We start from the raw sequence: 18,786 nt of genomic DNA, 5'->3' as shown, positions 1-18,786 counted from the left end.
ATTTAGTTTTACTTTATGATTTTCCAACATTATACTTTTGCAATGACTTACGTTGTTAACTGCTGCAAATATTTCTAAAAGTATATTGTTAGTAACAGTATGTTATTGTTCTTAGAAAACAACACACAGCAGCAGAGACGGTACACCATCTGGCAGAAGTGTGCCTGTTACAACGGGGACACAGCGCCTCCTACTGGACAAAATCAGTAAAAGTTTACAGTGCATTCCAACACGGTCTCCCATCCAAGTACTAACCTGTCCCGACCCTGCTAAGCTTTGAGTTTATTATGAGTAAGTATATAAAGTAAAAAAATAAATAAACTGAGTCTCAAAAGCAAGTAAATTGAACCAAACATAGCAGCCTACAATTTGTATTAATTATGCTAAAATCAGTTGTATTTAACAGTAGAAAACAGCACATTAATCAGATACAGCACCGACCAAATAGATGGACATCGACAAGCTCTGTTGATTATTGGATCTCTAAACAGCAGAGCTACTACAAAAGCTAAAACCAGGAAGAGGCTGACAATTTCAGTAGGCAAAGCAGAATTCCCAAATATAAAGGACAACCTGTAAAGAAGCTATAGATTGACATGTCGAAGCTTATTTCACTTCAATTAAGCTGAATCCGCCGCAACGAAACTTTACTTTTACAGTGAAATCAGGGGAGAGCGCGAACGCAGTCCCCCACTACCAGAAATTATGCAATCGAGATTTCCACATTTGAGAAATTCGCAGGGGTCAGCACAGCCGGAGTGCAATGGCTGAGCCTCGCCCTGGGTGAACCGCCTTCTTGATCACGGTATCTCCCTTGCCAGGTAAGTATGAGTTGTACACGATCAAAGTGGGATAGTCATTCCAGGGCGAACGTTTTAAGCTAATGGTTTTAGCACCGCGGCTATTGAGAGAAAAGCAAATAATTGAAATGGACGTTCAGTGTTATTTTATCTGCTTGTAGGTGGAAAGGTGAAAACACGTTTGAACTGTTATTTTACTCGTAAAAGATGAGTGTTTCGCCCTTTTCCCAGGATGCAATTCTGTATAAATTACCATAACTTTTTTTTTATTAAACGTGTCTGATAGCTGAAACTATAACAAATTATTAGAAATGTCCCTGAGTACATCCAAAACTATTCTGGAACACACATAAAGCCAAGTGAATGGAATTTGTGATTTTATTTAGCCTTTCTCGTCTCGTGGTTCTTTTGTCTTCGAGAGAAAAGCCAGACTGCAATTCCACTATAGTCCACTAGTGGCCACTAGTGGCTGTCCCACACAGCCACCCATGCAAGCACATTGAAACAGGGAGCGCTGATGGAGTTAGTTTCTACTCTTTCTTGTGGTGTAAATGTCGAGACTGTGCGTTAAATACCTGACTAAACTTTAGCGTTCTTATAGATTGAACGGAAAGCCAACGTATCCTATTGAACCCATGTCAGCCATTACTGGGGTGTGTTAGACAGGTCATTACAAAAATGGCGGCGGTCCGTAACGTTAATGGTAAGAAACGACAGGCACAAGTAGGAGTATAAAAGAGTAGCATGAGTAAATTTATAGCAATCCAAGTGAGATTTTAAGTCAAGTGACAAGTGGAATTTGCACCCCTCAAACACGGGAAATAGATGGTTGAAAAAGACAGATCCTCTGGAGGGCGGGGCATGCGCGTTGCTAGATCAACTCTTAGAACAGGGATAAGTGTGTGTGTGTGTGTGTGTGTGTGTGTCGTAGGATACAGGGGTTGGAACAGGTTCAGGGAACATGACAGAAAATAATGACCTTTTCTGCGGAACAGAACCAGAACAGGGAACGAAAGTGATTTATAATGTTCCTGAAAACAAACCATTATTTGAAAAACATGGGAACTGGTTAATAACGTTATTTTACATTCCGGGCATTTTTTCCCAAATTCAACTAAAAACGCAACGAAGCATTTATGCAAAGCCCTCAACATCACCCAGTGTCTGCCTGCCAGCTAATGTGTGTATGTAGGCTACCTGCCCCTCCCACCAAAGCATAGTCTACTGTAGCTACTGACGTTACAGGCGTGATTCAGAAATTAGGGAGAGAGATTTTTAATAAGAGAACAATGGATACACTTTTTCAATACTAGTTAAGGATACTATAGTTATCACGTTTCACATTGAATTTATTAACTACAAAAATCTAAGACGTGTTTTTATTTGAATTCTGGTGCAACTGCACAAGCTTGTTAGCTAGCTATCATGCTAGATAGCTCTGGTCTGTCTAGCTCTCGAAAACTCAAGGCGGCATTATGTGTAATGTAATGGAACTGAGAGTCATGACCAAGGGCTAGCTCTGGTCCAACGTTAGGTAGCTCTGGTCCAACGTTAGGTAGCTCTGGTCCAACGTTAGTTAGCTCTGGTCCAACGTTAGGTAGCTCTGGTCCAACGTTAGGTAGCTCTGGTCCAACATTAGGTAGCTCTGGTCCAACGTTAGGTAGCTCTGGTCCAACGTTAGTTAGCTCTGGTCCAACATTAGGTAGCTCTGGTCCAACGTTAGGTAGCTCTGGTCCAACGTTAGGTAGCTCTGGTCCAACGTTAGTTAGCTCTGGTCCAACGTTAGTTAGCTCTGGTCCAACGTTAGGTAGCTCTGGTCCAACGTTAGGTAGCTCTGGTCCAACGTTAGTTAAGCCAACTCTCTGAAGTTCAAAGTTCATTCATATCCTCGTAGATATAATTCTGTTATATCAGTCATTCAGTGCCAGAAGAGTAGCGTTTTAAGTGTTTTTTACTAAATGTTCTAAATGGCGGAAAATACATCAGGGTGGACCTTATGGGTTCTTAAGGCAAATTTGTTCCATGTGAGGAGAGGAATCAATGTAACAAATTTTGTGACTTTAGGTAAAACGTGTTGAGGGTGGTGAGCTTTCAAAGTTTGCATTTTCAATCTCTTGTTACAGCGCCACCATCTGGTCAATCAGTATGATTTAATGAATGCCGGATCTCTATGGCAAGACGCATCATTCACCAAAGTTTCGTCAAAATCGGGCCAATGCTGTTTGAGCTATCCTGTGTGACTAACTTATAGACATAACTTGATTACATTTATTTTACAGTAAAGTTTTAATGTCACGTGCACAAGTTCAGTAAATGCCTTTCTTGCAAGCTCTAAACCCAACAATGCAGTAATGAATAACAATGTAATACTAAAAATTACATAAGGTAGAACAAAAACACAATAAATAAAAATAAGAAACAAACTTGTACACAGCTATGATGATAACACACGTGAATTAACTTGGTATATAGTGGGGTCGGTATTTAGCATCAGAAACTCAAGGTCGGGTAAACAGGAGCTGAGTATGTTTTCAACTTCGGTAAACCAGGAATTGTTGATGACGAAGCATACACCTCCCCCTGCTCTTACCAGAAGCCACATTTCGATCGCTACAGAAAACTGAAAAGCTGTCTGGTTGAATAGCAGAGTCGAGTGAATTCTCCGTAAGCCATGTCTCTGTAAAAACAAAGACATTCCCTAACGTCCCTCTGTGATTCAAGCCTTTCTCGGAGTTCACAACGTTTATTTTACAAAACAACACACAGCAGCAGAGACGGTACACCATCTGGCAGAAGTGTGCCTGTTACAACGGGGACACAGCGCCTCCTACTGGACAAAATCTGTAAAAATGTACAGCGCCTTACTATTTCCACGCAGTCTCCCATCCATGTACTAACCAGTCCCGACCCTGCTAAGCTTTGAGTTTATTATGGTAAAGTATATAAAGTTAATGTCTTAAAACTGAGTCTCAAAAGCAAGTAAATTGAACCAAACATAACAGCATACCATTTTCATGAATTGTGCTAATATTGACAATTGACAAACAGTTCAATGTTCCACATATTTGTAACAGTAGAAAACAGCACATGAATCGGATACAGCACCGACCAAAGCGATGGACATCGATAAACTCTGTTGATTAAACAGCAGAGCTACTACAAATACAAACACCAAATTGTAAATAAACTTGATATCTATATGTAAAAGCTTAGCTTACTTCAACAAAGGCTATACAAGTCGCACCGGAGGATTTCTTTAACAATAAAATCAGGGGAGAGCGCGAACGCAGTCCCCCACTACCAGAAATTATGCAATCGAGATTTCCACATTTGAGAAATTCGCAGGGGTCAGCACAGCCGGAGTGCAATGGCTGAGCCTCGCCCTGGGTGAACCGCCTTCTTGATCACGGTATCTCCCTTGCCAGGTAAGTATGAGTTGTACACGATCAAAGTGGGATAGTCATTCCAGGGCGAACGTTTTAAGCTAATGGTTTTAGCACCGCGGCTATTGAGAGAAAAGCAAATAATTGAAATGGACGTTCAGTGTTATTTTATCTGCTTGTAGGTGGAAAGGTGAAAACACGTTTGAACTGTTATTTTACTCGTAAAAGATGAGTGTTTCGCCCTTTTCCCAGGATGCAATTCTGTATAAATTACCATAACTTTTTTTTTAGTAAACGTGTCTGATAGCTGAAACTATAACAAATTATTAGAAATGTCCCTGAGTACATCCAAAACTATTCTGGAACACACATAAAGCCAAGTGAATGGAATTTGTGATTTTATTTAGCCTTTCTCGTCTCGTGGTTCTTTTGTCTTCGAGAGAAAAGCCAGACTGCAATTCCACTATAGTCCACTAGTGGCCACTAGTGGCTGTCCCACACAGCCACCCATGCAAGCACATTGAAACAGGGAGCGCTGATGGAGTTAGTTTCTACTCTTTCTTGTGGTGTAAATGTCGAGACTGTGCGTTAAATACCTGACTAAACTTTAGCGTTCTTATAGATTGAACGGAAAGCCAACGTATCCTATTGAACCCATGTCAGCCATTACTGGGGTGTGTTAGACAGGTCATTACAAAAATGGCGGCGGTCCGTAACGTTAATGGTAAGAAACGACAGGCACAAGTAGGAGTATAAAAGAGTAGCATGAGTAAATTTATAGCAATCCAAGTGAGATTTTAAGTCAAGTGACAAGTGGAATTTGCACCCCTCAAACACGGGAAATAGATGGTTGAAAAAGACAGATCCTCTGGAGGGCGGGGCATGCGCGTTGCTAGATCAACTCTTAGAACAGGGATAAGTGTGTGTGTGTGTGTGTGTGTCGTAGGATACAGGGGTTGGAACAGGTTCAGGGAACATGACAGAAAATAATGACCTTTTCTGCGGAACAGAACCAGAACAGGGAACGAAAGTGATTTATAATGTTCCTGAAAACAAACCATTATTTGAAAAACATGGGAACTGGTTAATAACGTTATTTTACATTCCGGGCATTTTTTCCCAAATTCAACTAAAAACGCAACGAAGCATTTATGCAAAGCCCTCAACATCACCCAGTGTCTGCCTGCCAGCTAATGTGTGTATGTAGGCTACCTGCCCCTCCCACCAAAGCATAGTCTACTGTAGCTACTGACGTTACAGGCGTGATTCAGAAATTAGGGAGAGAGATTTTTAATAAGAGAACAATGGATACACTTTTTCAATACTAGTTAAGGATACTATAGTTATCACGTTTCACATTGAATTTATTAACTACAAAAATCTAAGACGTGTTTTTATTTGAATTCTGGTGCAACTGCACAAGCTTGTTAGCTAGCTATCATGCTAGATAGCTCTGGTCTGTCTAGCTCTCGAAAACTCAAGGCGGCATTATGTGTAATGTAATGGAACTGAGAGTCATGACCAAGGGCTAGCTCTGGTCCAACGTTAGGTAGCTCTGGTCCAACGTTAGGTAGCTCTGGTCCAACGTTAGTTAGCTCTGGTCCAACGTTAGGTAGCTCTGGTCCAACGTTAGGTAGCTCTGGTCCAACATTAGGTAGCTCTGGTCCAACGTTAGGTAGCTCTGGTCCAACGTTAGGTAGCTCTGGTCCAACGTTAGTTAGCTCTGGTCCAACGTTAGTTAGCTCTGGTCCAACGTTAGGTAGCTCTGGTCCAACGTTAGGTAGCTCTGGTCCAACGTTAGTTAAGCCAACTCTCTGAAGTTCAAAGTTCATTCATATCCTCGTAGATATAATTCTGTTATATCAGTCATTCAGTGCCAGAAGAGTAGCGTTTTAAGTGTTTTTTACTAAATGTTCTAAATGGCGGAAAATACATCAGGGTGGACCTTATGGGTTCTTAAGGCAAATTTGTTCCATGTGAGGAGAGGAATCAATGTAACAAATTTTGTGACTTTAGGTAAAACGTGTTGAGGGTGGTGAGCTTTCAAAGTTTGCATTTTCAATCTCTTGTTACAGCGCCACCATCTGGTCAATCAGTATGATTTAATGAATGCCGGATCTCTATGGCAAGACGCATCATTCACCAAAGTTTCGTCAAAATCGGGCCAATGCTGTTTGAGCTATCCTGTGTGACTAACTTATAGACATAACTTGATTACATTTATTTTACAGTAAAGTTTTAATGTCACGTGCACAAGTTCAGTAAATGCCTTTCTTGCAAGCTCTAAACCCAACAATGCAGTAATGAATAACAATGTAATACTAAAAATTACATAAGGTAGAACAAAAACACAATAAATAAAAATAAGAAACAAACTTGTACACAGCTATGATAATAACACACGTGAATTAACTTGGTATATAGTGGGGTCGGTATTTAGCATCAGAAACTCAAGGTCGGGTAAACAGGAGCTGAGTATGTTTTCAACTTCGGTAAACCAGGAATTGTTGATGACGAAGCATACACCTCCCCCTGCTCTTACCAGAAGCCACATTTCGATCGCTACAGAAAACTGAAAAGCTGTCTGGTTGAATAGCAGAGTCGAGTGAATTCTCCGTAAGCCATGTCTCTGTAAAAACAAAGACATTCCCTAACGTCCCTCTGTGATTCAAGCCTTTCTCGGAGTTCACAACGTTTATTTTACAAAACAACACACAGCAGCAGAGACGGTACACCATCTGGCAGAAGTGTGCCTGTTACAACGGGGACACAGCGCCTCCTACTGGACAAAATCTGTAAAAATGTACAGCGCCTTACTATTTCCACGCAGTCTCCCATCCATGTACTAACCAGTCCCGACCCTGCTAAGCTTTGAGTTTATTATGGTAAAGTATATAAAGTTAATGTCTTAAAACTGAGTCTCAAAAGCAAGTAAATTGAACCAAACATAACAGCATACCATTTTCATGAATTGTGCTAATATTGACAATTGACAAACAGTTCAATGTTCCACATATTTGTAACAGTAGAAAACAGCACATGAATCGGATACAGCACCGACCAAAGCGATGGACATCGATAAACTCTGTTGATTAAACAGCAGAGCTACTACAAATACAAACACCAAATTGTAAATAAACTTGATATCTATATGTAAAAGCTTAGCTTACTTCAACAAAGGCTATACAAGTTGCACCGGAGGATTTCTTTAACAATAAAATCAGGGGAGAGCGCGAACGCAGTCCCCCACTACCAGAAATTATGCAATCGAGATTTCCACATTTGAGAAATTCGCAGGGGTCAGCACAGCCGGAGTGCAATGGCTGAGCCTCGCCCTGGGTGAACCGCCTTCTTGATCACGGTGTCTCCCTTGCCAGGTAAGTATGAGTTGTACACGATCAATGTGGGATAGTCATTCCAGGGCGAACGTTTTAAGCTAATGGTTTTAGCACCGCGGCTATTGAGAGAAAAGCAAATAATTGAAATGGACGTTCAGTGTTATTTTATCTGCTTGTAGGTGGAAAGGTGAAAACACGTTTGAACTGTTATTTTACTCGTAAAAGATGAGTGTTTCGCCCTTTTCCCAGGATGCAATTCTGTATAAATTATAATTAAAAAACATTTTTATTAAACGTGTCTGATAGCTGAAACTATAATAAATGATTAGAAATGTCCATGAGTAGATCCAAAACTATTCTGAAACACACACAAAGCCAAGTGAATGGAATTTGTGATTTTATTTAGCTTTTCTCGTCTCGTGGTTCTTTTGTCTTCGAAAGCCAGACTGCAATTCCACTATAGACCACTAGTGGCCACATTCCCCAGTCCCACACAGCCACCCATGCAGGCACATTGAAACAGGGAGGGCTGATAAAGCGTTAGAATAACAGAGTATTGTAGTTCAACCACACCACCTCTTAACAAATTGGTAAACTGAAAGAATGTTACTGTTAAAAATAAAAGTCAGTTGCTCCCTGATAATACAAGAGAAGTGTACAATCTGCTGGGAAAAATACTGAATGAGCAAGAGTCATCGAAATTGTTAATTAAAAGGTTTAAAAACAATTCTGATAAATGCAACAGTTGGACAATGGATAAAGATACTACTAACGTTTTACAATTGTTCAGCGGTGGAAAAAGTACCCAATTGTCATACTTGAGTAAAAGTAAAGATGCCTTAATAGGAAATGAATCAAGTAAAAGTGAAAGTCAGGATTTAAATATACTCAAGTATCAAAAGTATTAATAATTTCAAATTCCTTATATTAAGCAAACTTAATTTATGGATTGCCAGGAGCACACTCCAACACTCAGACATTATTCAGAAACAAAGCATTTGTGTTTTGCCAGCAGCATACCACCCTGCATCCCACTGCTGGCTTGCTTCTGAAGCTAACCAGGGTTGGTCCTGGTCAGTCCCTGGATGGGAGACCAGATGATGCTGGAAGTGGTGTTGAAGGGCCAGTAGGAGGCACTCTTTCCTCTGGTCTAAAAAATATCCCAATACCCCAGGTAGGGTGCTGTCTTTCGGATGGGACGTTAAAACGGGTGTCCTGACTCTGAGGTCATTAAAGATCCCATGGCACTTATTGTAAGAGTAGGGGTGTTAACCCCGGTGTCCTAGCTAAATTCCCAATCTGGCCCTCAAAATGGTTACCTAATAATCCCTAGTTTACAATTGGCTCATTCATCCCCCTCTCCCCTGTAACTATTCGCCAGGCCGTTGCTGTAAATGAGAATGTGTTCTCAGTCAACTTACCTGGTAAAATAACAGATAAATAAAATAAAAGTGAGTCTGCCAGATTAGAGGCAGTAGGGATGACCAGGGATGTTTTCTTGTTAAGTGCGTGAATTGGACCATTTCTGTCGATTGGACATTAGCCATCAGGATACTAGGAAGAGGAGGCTGTGTAGCCCGTCTTTTCAGCTAGTCATCAGGATACTAGGAAGAGGAGGCTGTGTAGCCCGTCTTTTCAGCTAGTCATCAGGATACTAGGAAGAGGAGGCTGTGTAGCCCGTCTTTTCAGCTAGTCATCAGGATACGAGAAAGAGGAGGCTGTGTAGCCCATCTTTTCAGCTAGTCATCAGGATACTAGGAAGAGGAGGCTGTGTAGCCCGTCTTTTCAGCTAGTCATCAGGATACGAGGAAGAGGAGGCTGTGTAGCCCGTCTTTTCAGCTAGTCATCAGGATACGAGGAAGAGGAGGCTGTTTTGCTACACCCACAATAACATGTGTATGTGACCAATAAAATTAGATTTGAAATAAAGGTTAAATAAATGTTTAAAAAAAATATATATATGTTAGCTGCATACATTCCCTTTGGATGGTAATATAAAACGACTCAATATCACCATCTGTCGGCCTTTGGGTAGGCTGGGGGGTTGGGTAGCCAACTCCCATCTAAATATGTATCCTCAAGAGAAACTTACCCAAACATTGTATTTTCCGGCCTACTCCTTCCATTCGGTATACTCAGTCACTACGAGAAACTTCTTAATGTACATGAAATACTGTAATAAAACAGCAGGGAGCAGGTCTCGAACCCTCGACCTTCCAGCCCGAAGTCCAGGGCGCTATCGACTGTGCCGCAAAAGCATGCTCATGCGGCAGAGTCGATTTCCGTGCTTATAAACCCAGGGTCGTTACACTACCATTATTGAAGTTTTGTAACTTACTTGGTTCATGGTTTTGTAGTAGAATTAACCAGTTACACTCCATCTTTAGCTTTCCCTTTGCAAACTTCCAAATCCGCTGCATGTGTAACCGGTGTGAAATGGCTAGTTAGCGTGGTGCGCGCTAATAGCGTTTCAATCGGTGACGTCGCTCGCTCTGAGACCTTGAAGTAGTTTTTTCCCTTGCTCTGCAAGGGCCGCGGCGTTTGTGGAGCGATAGGTAACGATGCTTCATGGGAGGCAGTTGTTGATGTGTGCAGAGGGTTCTCCTAATCTCCTAATTGGTTATACACACGTGGGTGATTGAAAGACGTGGGTGATTGTCGTGGTAATACTATGAAAGTTTAGATGCCAATCACCATATAAGTTAAACAATGAAGAAGCCTGGAAGGAGGAGACATGACTAGAAACGATTCGGTTGACTGTTTTTGTGTGTGGCTTAATTGTCGGAGTAGAGGACCTTGTGCATTTTATGTAAAATAACAACCTAATGTTTATATCCCAGGACAGATTAGCTAGCAACAGCAAGCTAGCTAAATAGGACAAATTAGCTGGCAAGTGCAAGCTGATGAGCTAAATTGCCATACATGTTTAATGCTTTTCGACCTGTCCCCAAATTAATGTCATTGGTTCAGAGTTTGTTTTGATATTTTAACCTGCGTGTCATGATCGCGTTTGGTGTAGGGGGACAAAATAAATGTATGTACGATGGCGCACGCTCGCAGCCGGTTTGGGTTCCGTGTAAGGTGTGAAATGGGGGAGGGTGTGTGTGCGCGCGAGTCCCACACTGTGTAAGAAATTCTGAGATGTACCTTTGAACTTTGCAGATACGCAGCCTTCCTTCAAATCTTCATTTTACACAACTTAGTAATAAATAACCGTAATTTATTCATAGGTTAAATACATCATGCAAATACAAAATTATGGAGCACACAATAACGTTTATTGACTGCTTTATGATAGTGAAAAGCAGGGGCCCAACTTTGGTTTTAGAAGTGGGGGGGGCAATTTTTATATATATATATTTTTCAGTCAGATCAACACTCCAAACAGCCTGCCCCGACTGCTCGGAGGCGTCTGCATGGTCCTAAAGCACACAGTTGCCCGTTTTGTATCACATTCCAATGATAAAACTGCGGGGGACAAAAATGTAATTTCAGAATGTGGGGGGGGGGGGGCATGTACCCCCGTCCCCAGTGAAAGTTGTGCCCCTGGTGAAAAGCAAAAAAACAAAAAACATATCTTTTTTATTAGCAATCTTTCTTCTGGAACTGCATGGAACTCTGTAGTTTTAGAATAACCACTAGAGGTCAGTCTAGAGCAAAGGGTTATGAAATCACCAGTTGAGCCCACAGTTGAGTTGTACAGGTGAAATATCGTTAATGAGAAACTTCTGTAGTGCTTTTCATTCCCATGTCCTCAGTGATTTACCGACCCGTTGTGAGAATCAGGATATATGCGACTTGACTGCTTGTATTTTTCCCCACCACGCTGTAGTCAGTGCATGACAACATGTCACCAAGGAGTACTAAAAGTCAGTCAGTGTTGATGTCATCCACACCCTTAAGGATCATCAGGAGCGGTGCTGATTTCTGTTGCTTGCGCCTGAACAAGGAAAAGAGCAGGAGAAGCCTTGTAAAAAAACGACAACAGTGCAGGTGCAGGGTACAAAAACTGAAGTGAAATGAAAGAACAACCTGGTCTCAAGACTATTTCGTATTATTCTGTTCGTAATTTACGAGACACTCCATTTAATTTACGAGACACTCCATTTAGTTATGTATGTTATACGTATGTTACGTTTTGTATGGTATGTATTCATTGGTGGATGTCCATAATCCATTTCATATGATATGTTACAAATTCTAATTTGTTGTGGCTAACATTAGCTAGGTAGCTAGTGCTAATGCTAACATTAGCTAGGCTAGGGGTTAAGGTCAGGGTTAAGTTTAGGAGTTAGCTAAGCCTTCCCCTAACCCTTACACTTAACATGCTAAGTAGTTGCAAAGTAGCTAAAAAGTAGTAGAAACGTTGCTAATTAGCTATAATGCTAAAGTTGTCCCTGATTACATTCGAACGCTGTGTTGCTAGATGTTCGCGTGATACGCCCACCCATCCAACCCGACCAAATCAATTTTGTCTTAAGTAACCTTCTGTCTTATGTAACCATAACATACTAATTTGAGTGTGTCGGATTTACGTTTACTATCTTACATCTAGTCTATGAGAACATGCTGGAAAGATAGATACCCACACATTGTTACATTCAACCTCACCTCATCTCTGAGCGTAGGGTGTTGAGCTGGCTGAGGACCTGCTCATTGGTCTCCATCCGCTCATCCAGATCTCTCTGTAACTTCCTCTTCGAGTTCTCCAGTAGCTCTATCTCCTGCTCAGCCCCATCCATCTGTCTCTTCGCAGTCTTCAGCCTCTGGTTCAGCTAGGAGAGGAGAGAGGGGATGGAAATAAAGCTGGCTCGGGGCTAGTATATATTTTTTTAGACCAGACTAGTGAAAAAGTACAAAACTAGCCCAGTAAAATTATGTCTTTCAGAACAACGCATAGCCCAAATTTTGAACCTGAATATCATCCAGGCAAGTAGAAATCACAGTCTACTAGCCAGGCTGGCCAGTGCCCAAAATCCTTATATTCCATCCCTGGTTGTTATAATTTATTGATCATGTGTTGTTGTAAATTTATATGTCCATTGTTGTGTCTGTAATGGCTTTATTAGAACTTATGTCTTTAGCCCCTTGACGAAGAGGAAGTTAGACTACATCGTTTTTTTATAATTCATAGATGTTGTTTTTAAAGTTTGTCTGTATGTCCATTGTAGTGTAACAGTGTTGCTACCGTCCCTCTCCTTGCCCCAACCTGGGCTCAAACCAGGGACCTTCTGATCACACCCACGAAGCATTATTACCCATCATTCCACAAAAGCTGCGGTCCTTGTGAATCAAGGCGAAACAACTAATTCAAGGTCTCAAGAGCGGGTAAAGTCACCGATTGAACGTTACTAGCTAGCCATTTCACGTTGGCTTCATTAGTACTTGTCTAGTACTTCAGATTCTGGGTCAGCTATAAGAGGTGTACGTTAGGTAGGATCTTTATGAATTGGCCAATGCAAAGTCCACAATGAATGTGAATTATTTTGTCTTCCTGTAACACTTTATCTGAATTTGCCACTTGACATTCAGAGACATTTGTAATGTCAGGATTATGACTGTATTACAACACTTACGACCTACTGTTCAAATAAAGTGCTAAAGTCATTATTTTGACTAAGTGTTCCATGTTACCTGGTCTTTCTGGTTCTGTATAGACATGTGCTCATCGTCCACCTGTATCGTCATCTCCTTGACTTTTCGCTCTAGTTTCCTGTTGGCTTGTTGCAGGTTGATGTTGTCTCTGAGAAGAAAATATGAAACCCTGTTAGAAACTCCATCATAGCCCTCAACACCATCTAAATATTCAAACCTGTTAGACACTCAATCATAGCCCTCAACACAATCTAAACATTCAACCCTGTTAGACACTCAATCATAGCCCTCAACACCATTTAAACATTCAAACCTGTTACACTCAATCATAGCCCTCAACACCATTTAAACATTCAATCCTTGTACCGTAGATGCCTTGTCATTGCTGTAGTGACGGTGATGTATTTAAACCTCAGCATTATAAACCAAGGGAAGAATCTAACTGCCAGCATAATAGTCCAGGGTTGAGCACACTACCAACTATTTTCACATCTCACCTCTCAGCTCTCCTCTCCCTCCAGCCTCCCCTCTACCTCCCCCTCCCTTCCACCTCACCTCTCAGCTCTCCTCTCCCTCCAGCCTCCCCTCTACCTCCTCCTCCCTTCTACCTCACCTCTCAGCTCTCCTCTACCCTCCAGCTCTCCTCTACACCAGCCTCCCCTCTCCTTGCAGCATCTTCACCTCACCTCACCTCTCCCTCCAGCCTCCCGTCCACCTCCACTCTCCTGGCAGACTCTCCTCTACCCTCCAGCTCCCCTCTACTCGCATCCTCGCCAGCCTCCCCTCTCCTTGCGGCATCTTCACCTCACCTCTCCCTCCAGCCTCCCGTCTACCTCCACTCTCCTGGCAGACTCTCCTCCAGCTCATCTCTTCTCTCCCCTCCAGCGCACCTCACCCCTCTACCTCACCACCTCTACCTCACCCCTCTCGCCTCCCCTCTACCTCACCCTCCCGCCTCCCCTCTACCTCACCCCTCTACCTCACCCCTCTACCTCACCCCTCTACCTCACCCATCCAGCCTCCCCTCTAACTCACCCCTCTACCTCACCACCTCTACCTCACCCCTCTCGCCTCCCCTCTACCTCACCCTCCCGCCTCCCCTCTACCTCACCCCTCTACCTCACCCCTCTACCTCACCCCTCTACCTCACCCATCCAGCCTCCCCTCCAGCTCACCTTTCCACCTCTCCGGTCCAGCTCACCTTTCCATCTCTCCCGTCCAGCTCACCTTTCCACCTCTCCCGTCCAGCTCACCTTTCCACCTCTCCCCTCTAGCCTCCCCTCCTGCTCACCTCTCCCCTCCATTTCACCTCTCCTCTCCTGCCAGCCTCCCCTCTACCTCACCCATCCATCTCACCTCTCCTCTCCCGCCAGCCTCCCCTCCAGCTCCTGGACCCTTCCCTCCAGTCTGGAGACCACAACATCCTGGTTGGACCTCTGGGAGCCCTCTAGATGAGACACCCTGCTCTTCAGCTCCTTATTCTGGAGGAGAACAACAAAAGGGTGAGCACATATAAAAGAGACAGGAAGCATGGGGAATGATTCAGGGGGTACCATATACAAGCAGGTTTAAGCACCAATGATCCAGGGGGGTGACATACAGCAACTTCAACCACCAATGGAGAGGACTACATGTGAAGAGAGATGGGTGAGGAGGAGAAATTGAGAAAGTCCAGTACCTGTCTCTCCAGAGTGATCTTGTCACACTCCAGGTCCTGTTTGACTGCACTCTCCTGCAGCAGCTCAACTCTTATCAGCTCCATCTGTCAGCAGAGAAAACCATGTACAGACATTCACTACACACACACACACACACTGATGAATACACCTTTCACATGAGAAAGGGACACTCCCAGTCCATTGATGGACAGTTATTAAAAACAGTGACGCTGTCAGAATCTCCCTCGTCAGAAGAAGACGTCATGTAAAAAAGACAATCTACGGCCATCTTCAAAACAGTGATGCTGTCAGTAATGGTTCTTTCACCAAAACCAAAGGGAATAATGCATTTACTTTCATCTCCAGGACCCAAAGGCTGTATCCTCTACTGCCAGTCAGACAGGACCCAAAGGCTGTATCCTCTACTGCCAGTCAGACAGGACCCAAAGGCTGTATCCTCTACTGCCAGTCAGACAGGAGGACCCAAACACTGTATCCTCTACTGCCAGTCAGACAGGACCCAAACACTGTCTCCTCTACTGCCAGTCAGACAGGACCCAAACACTGTCTCCACTACTGCCAGTCAGACAGGACCCAAACACTGTCTCCACTACTGCCAGTCAGACAGGATCCAAACACTGTCTCTTCTACTGCCAGTGAGACAGTGTTTGGGTCCTGTCTCCTCTACTGCCAGTCAGACAGGACCCAAACACCGTCTCCTCTACTGCCAGTGAGACAGGACCCAAACACTGTCTCCTCTACTGCCAGTCAGACAGGACCCAAACACTGTCTCCTCTACTGCCAGTCAGACAGGACCCAAACACTGTCTCCTCTGCCAGTGAGACAGGACCCAAACACTGTCTCCTCTACTGCCAGTGAGAGACCGCTCTCTCCAACTCGCCAGTAAAGGGAGAATAAATAATAGGTGACATCATTGCTCAGAATAGTTAGCTCTTCTTTGTCTTTTCAGGGAAACCAAAACAGAGTTGTGTCAATTAGTCTGAACCGATCTGCTCCCATGGCCTACTTCACCAACAAGCACACACACAGTTGTGTCAGCATTTCACAAACATAGTGTAAACTTGAGAACAAAACTGGGAAAAAACTTCCTTAGCCAGCAACTAAAGGCAGAGCAGGAAACGTGAGCGTTCAGACCTAAATGTGTTAATGTAAAGTCTGAGTCATCTAGCATGATTCTATGACCCAGGCTACATTGTATGCTTGGCTGTCTGCCATTGGTGGAGGAGGGCCCTGTGTGTGTACTGGCCTGTTGTTTCCCATGGTCCACTCTGTCCATCAGGAGATCTGCACTGTTCCTCTCCTCACTCAGATCACATTCCAGATGGCTCACCTCACCCTGGGAAAGAGACATGCAATACTTATGTAGTGCTTATGGATGTGTTATTTAAGGGTTATGAATGTGTTATGAAGTCCTTGTGTAGGTGCCTTTATGTATTAGGACCATCTCGGTCCTGCATTTAAATGACTTTCGGCTTATAAAGGCTTCATAAGCACTACATAAATGTGTTACAAAGCATCTATAACCGTACTTCATGCTTTATAAAGAGTTCATTATTTGTGGCGTAACTGTGTGACATAATCACCAATGTCAAATGTGACATAAGTTTATAACCCACTATGTCGAATATGCTATAAACGTGTGCTTTATAAAGGGTAGCATGTTGTGCTGAAGGATGGCATACGCTCTAAAGTGATGTCATACGATCTAAAGTGATGTCATACGCTCTAAAGTGATGTCATACGCTCTAAAGTGATGTCATGTTAGTCACATTACACCTAATCTCGTTCCCAGACACTTCCGGCCCAAATGGTCTGGTGGACTAACACATCAAATTTGTCATTCATTAGTTAGGGTTAGGTTTCCTCACCCCCTCTCCCCCTCAGCTCACCCCTCTCCAGCTCTCCCCCCTCCAGCTCACCTCTCCAGCTCTCCCCCCTCCAGCTCACCTCTCCAGCTCTCCCCCCACCTCTCAGCTCCCCTCCAGCTCACCCCTCTCGCCTCTAGCTCACCTCCCCTCCCCTCCCCTCCAGCTCACCTCTCCTCCCCTCCAGCTCACCTCTCCTCCCCTCCAGCTCACCTCTCCTCCCCTCCAGCTCACCTCTCCAGCTCACCTCTCCTCCCCTCCAGCTCACCTCTCCTCCCCTCCAGCTCACCTCTCCTCCCCTCCAGCTCACCTCTCCTCCCCTCCAGCTCACCTCTCCCCTCCAGCTCACCTCTCCCCTCCAGCTCACCTCTCCCCTCTCCCCTCCAGCTCACCTCTCCCCTCTCCCCTCCAGCTCACCTCTCCCCTCTCCCCTCCAGCTCACCTCTCCCCTCTCCCCTCCAGCTCACCTCTCCCCTCTCCCCTCCAGCTCACCTCTCCCCTCTCCCCTCCAGCTCACCTCTCCCCTCTCCCCTCCAGCTCACCTCTCCCCTCTCCCCTCCAGCTCACCTCTCCCCTCTCCCCTCCAACTCACCTCTCCCCTCTCCCCTCCAGCTCACCTCTCCCCTCTCCCCTCCAGCTCATCTCTCCCCTCCAGCTCACCTCACCTCAAACAACTAAAACAAAGAAACATTATAGACATGTTTAAATGATACATTTGCTTTTATTTGTACATTTTAAATAAACAATACAAGTACATGAAATCCAGCAATGTAATTACATTGAACATTACACAGGGCTGAATAGTGTAGCTTGTCCCTGAGCTGGTGTACCAATGATTCTTGCAGCTCTTCCAGCTAGAGGAAGAGTTGGTTCCAACCTTAAAAGTAACAACAAAGAAAGTTAGCAGGTCTGTTAGGAAATGTCTTTGTCACACCATCTGCATAAGGTCTGTGCTGCGCCAGAAACTCTAAATGGGGAGATGGGAAACTCGATTCAATTCGTATTATTATATTCCTCTTTCATTTACAAATCTAGGCGGATTTGTATTTAGCTTAGCCTGCTAGCTAGCTAAACTTTGGTTAGCTACCAATTGCTGTGAAGGTCACCATAATTATTTGAAATTACGATTGGAGGTAGCTACAGTATGTAATCTAACTCAACACTGAACTACTACAAACTCGTTTAAAATGACCATAAATAAAAAAAGTTAACTTACTTGTTTTTTTTGCTGTCCAGTGGCAGCAGAAGTGGGCATTTGATTTGCAAACTCATCACATGATCAGCAATACAAAAAAAGTAATTCCGGAATTTTGGAAATGTTCTAAATAAATTAAATGTTATTTGTCACGTGCGCCTTACCGTGAAATGCTTACCAACAAGCCCGTAACCAACAATGCAGTTAAGAAAATATTTAGTAAATAAACTAAAGTAGAAAAAAAGTAACAATAAAATAAACAATAACGTGGCTATATACAGTCGGTACCGGTACCGAGTCAATGTGCGGCGGTACAGGTTAGTCGAGGTCATGTGTACATGTAGGTAGGGGTAAAGTGACTATGCATAGATCATAAAGAGCGAGTCCCCCAAGTAATAATAGAAAAATGTCAATAACCATTCGTGATATGAAAAATAACATTAACAATGATTCATATTTAAGTGACTTTTAAATTTAAAAAAATTGGGTTTTAAAACATGTACCATGGTCAAATAAATGCCCCCAATACGAATCACTGTATACGGAATACATATTGGCTTATAGATTTTTAAAAGGCCCTACCAATGTTTTTTACTGTGCGTGACTGTGTAAGTTATCCTGTAGCAAAGCATTTTGGGGGAAGTTGAGGTCAGGTCCAATATTGACTATGCACCCAGGAGGGAAAGCGGTTGGGCCATCCTAGAAATGTTTTAGTGAAATATAATATATAGAATTTAGCAGACGCTTTTATCCAAAAGAGACTTCCAGTCATGCGTGAATACATTTTAACGTATGGGTGATCCTGGGAATCGAATCCAATATCCTGGCGCTGCAACGCTCTACCAAGATGCATGACAGGGTTATAAATGCTTTGTGAAGCCTCAATTTATGGTTTATTAAGCGGTGCTTATGTCACCCTTAATAAAAGCAC

At 43.3% G+C, this 18,786-nt stretch overlaps 1 protein-coding gene and 3 non-coding genes across 6 annotated transcripts in view; all 4 read right to left on the bottom strand.

Annotated features, from left to right (window-relative positions):
- Positions 1-665: 665 nt before the first annotated feature.
- On the bottom strand, positions 666-829 carry LOC139579950 (U1 spliceosomal RNA). Its single transcript, XR_011675957.1, has one exon. It is a non-coding gene; the product is annotated as a U1 spliceosomal RNA (small nuclear RNA).
- A 3,240-nt stretch (positions 830-4,069) lies between these two features.
- Positions 4,070-4,233, bottom strand: LOC139579938 (U1 spliceosomal RNA). Its single transcript, XR_011675946.1, has one exon. It is a non-coding gene; the product is annotated as a U1 spliceosomal RNA (small nuclear RNA).
- Positions 4,234-7,404: 3,171 nt separating this feature from the next.
- Positions 7,405-7,568, bottom strand: LOC139579843 (U1 spliceosomal RNA). The gene has a single exon (XR_011675858.1). It is a non-coding gene; the product is annotated as a U1 spliceosomal RNA (small nuclear RNA).
- A 3,156-nt stretch (positions 7,569-10,724) lies between these two features.
- LOC139578110 (cingulin-like protein 1) overlaps positions 10,725-18,786 on the bottom strand; it is a 32,969-nt gene continuing 24,907 nt past the window's right edge. For 2 of the 3 annotated variants that reach the window (XM_071405325.1, XM_071405326.1), the window contains exons 15-20: positions 16,042-16,131; positions 14,795-14,878; positions 14,473-14,597; positions 13,156-13,264; positions 12,133-12,296; positions 10,725-11,461 (exon numbers count right to left, since the gene is read on the bottom strand). In XM_071405325.1, coding sequence (XP_071261426.1) covers positions 11,392-11,461; positions 12,133-12,296; positions 13,156-13,264; positions 14,473-14,597; positions 14,795-14,878; positions 16,042-16,131 — 642 coding nt within the window. In that variant the 3' untranslated portion in view covers positions 10,725-11,391. Of the gene's footprint in view, positions 11,462-12,132; positions 12,297-13,155; positions 13,265-14,472; positions 14,598-14,794; positions 14,879-16,041; positions 16,132-17,361; positions 17,538-18,786 lie in introns of those variants that run through there. The other variant, XM_071405327.1, reaches the window with a different exon arrangement.

Source organism: Salvelinus alpinus, chromosome 6 (assembly GCF_045679555.1).
Source record: "Salvelinus alpinus chromosome 6, SLU_Salpinus.1, whole genome shotgun sequence".
NCBI lineage: Eukaryota > Metazoa > Chordata > Actinopteri > Salmoniformes > Salmonidae > Salvelinus > Salvelinus alpinus.
The sequence above is the reverse complement of the archived record's forward strand: the minus strand, read 5'-3'. Positions and strand labels throughout refer to the sequence as shown.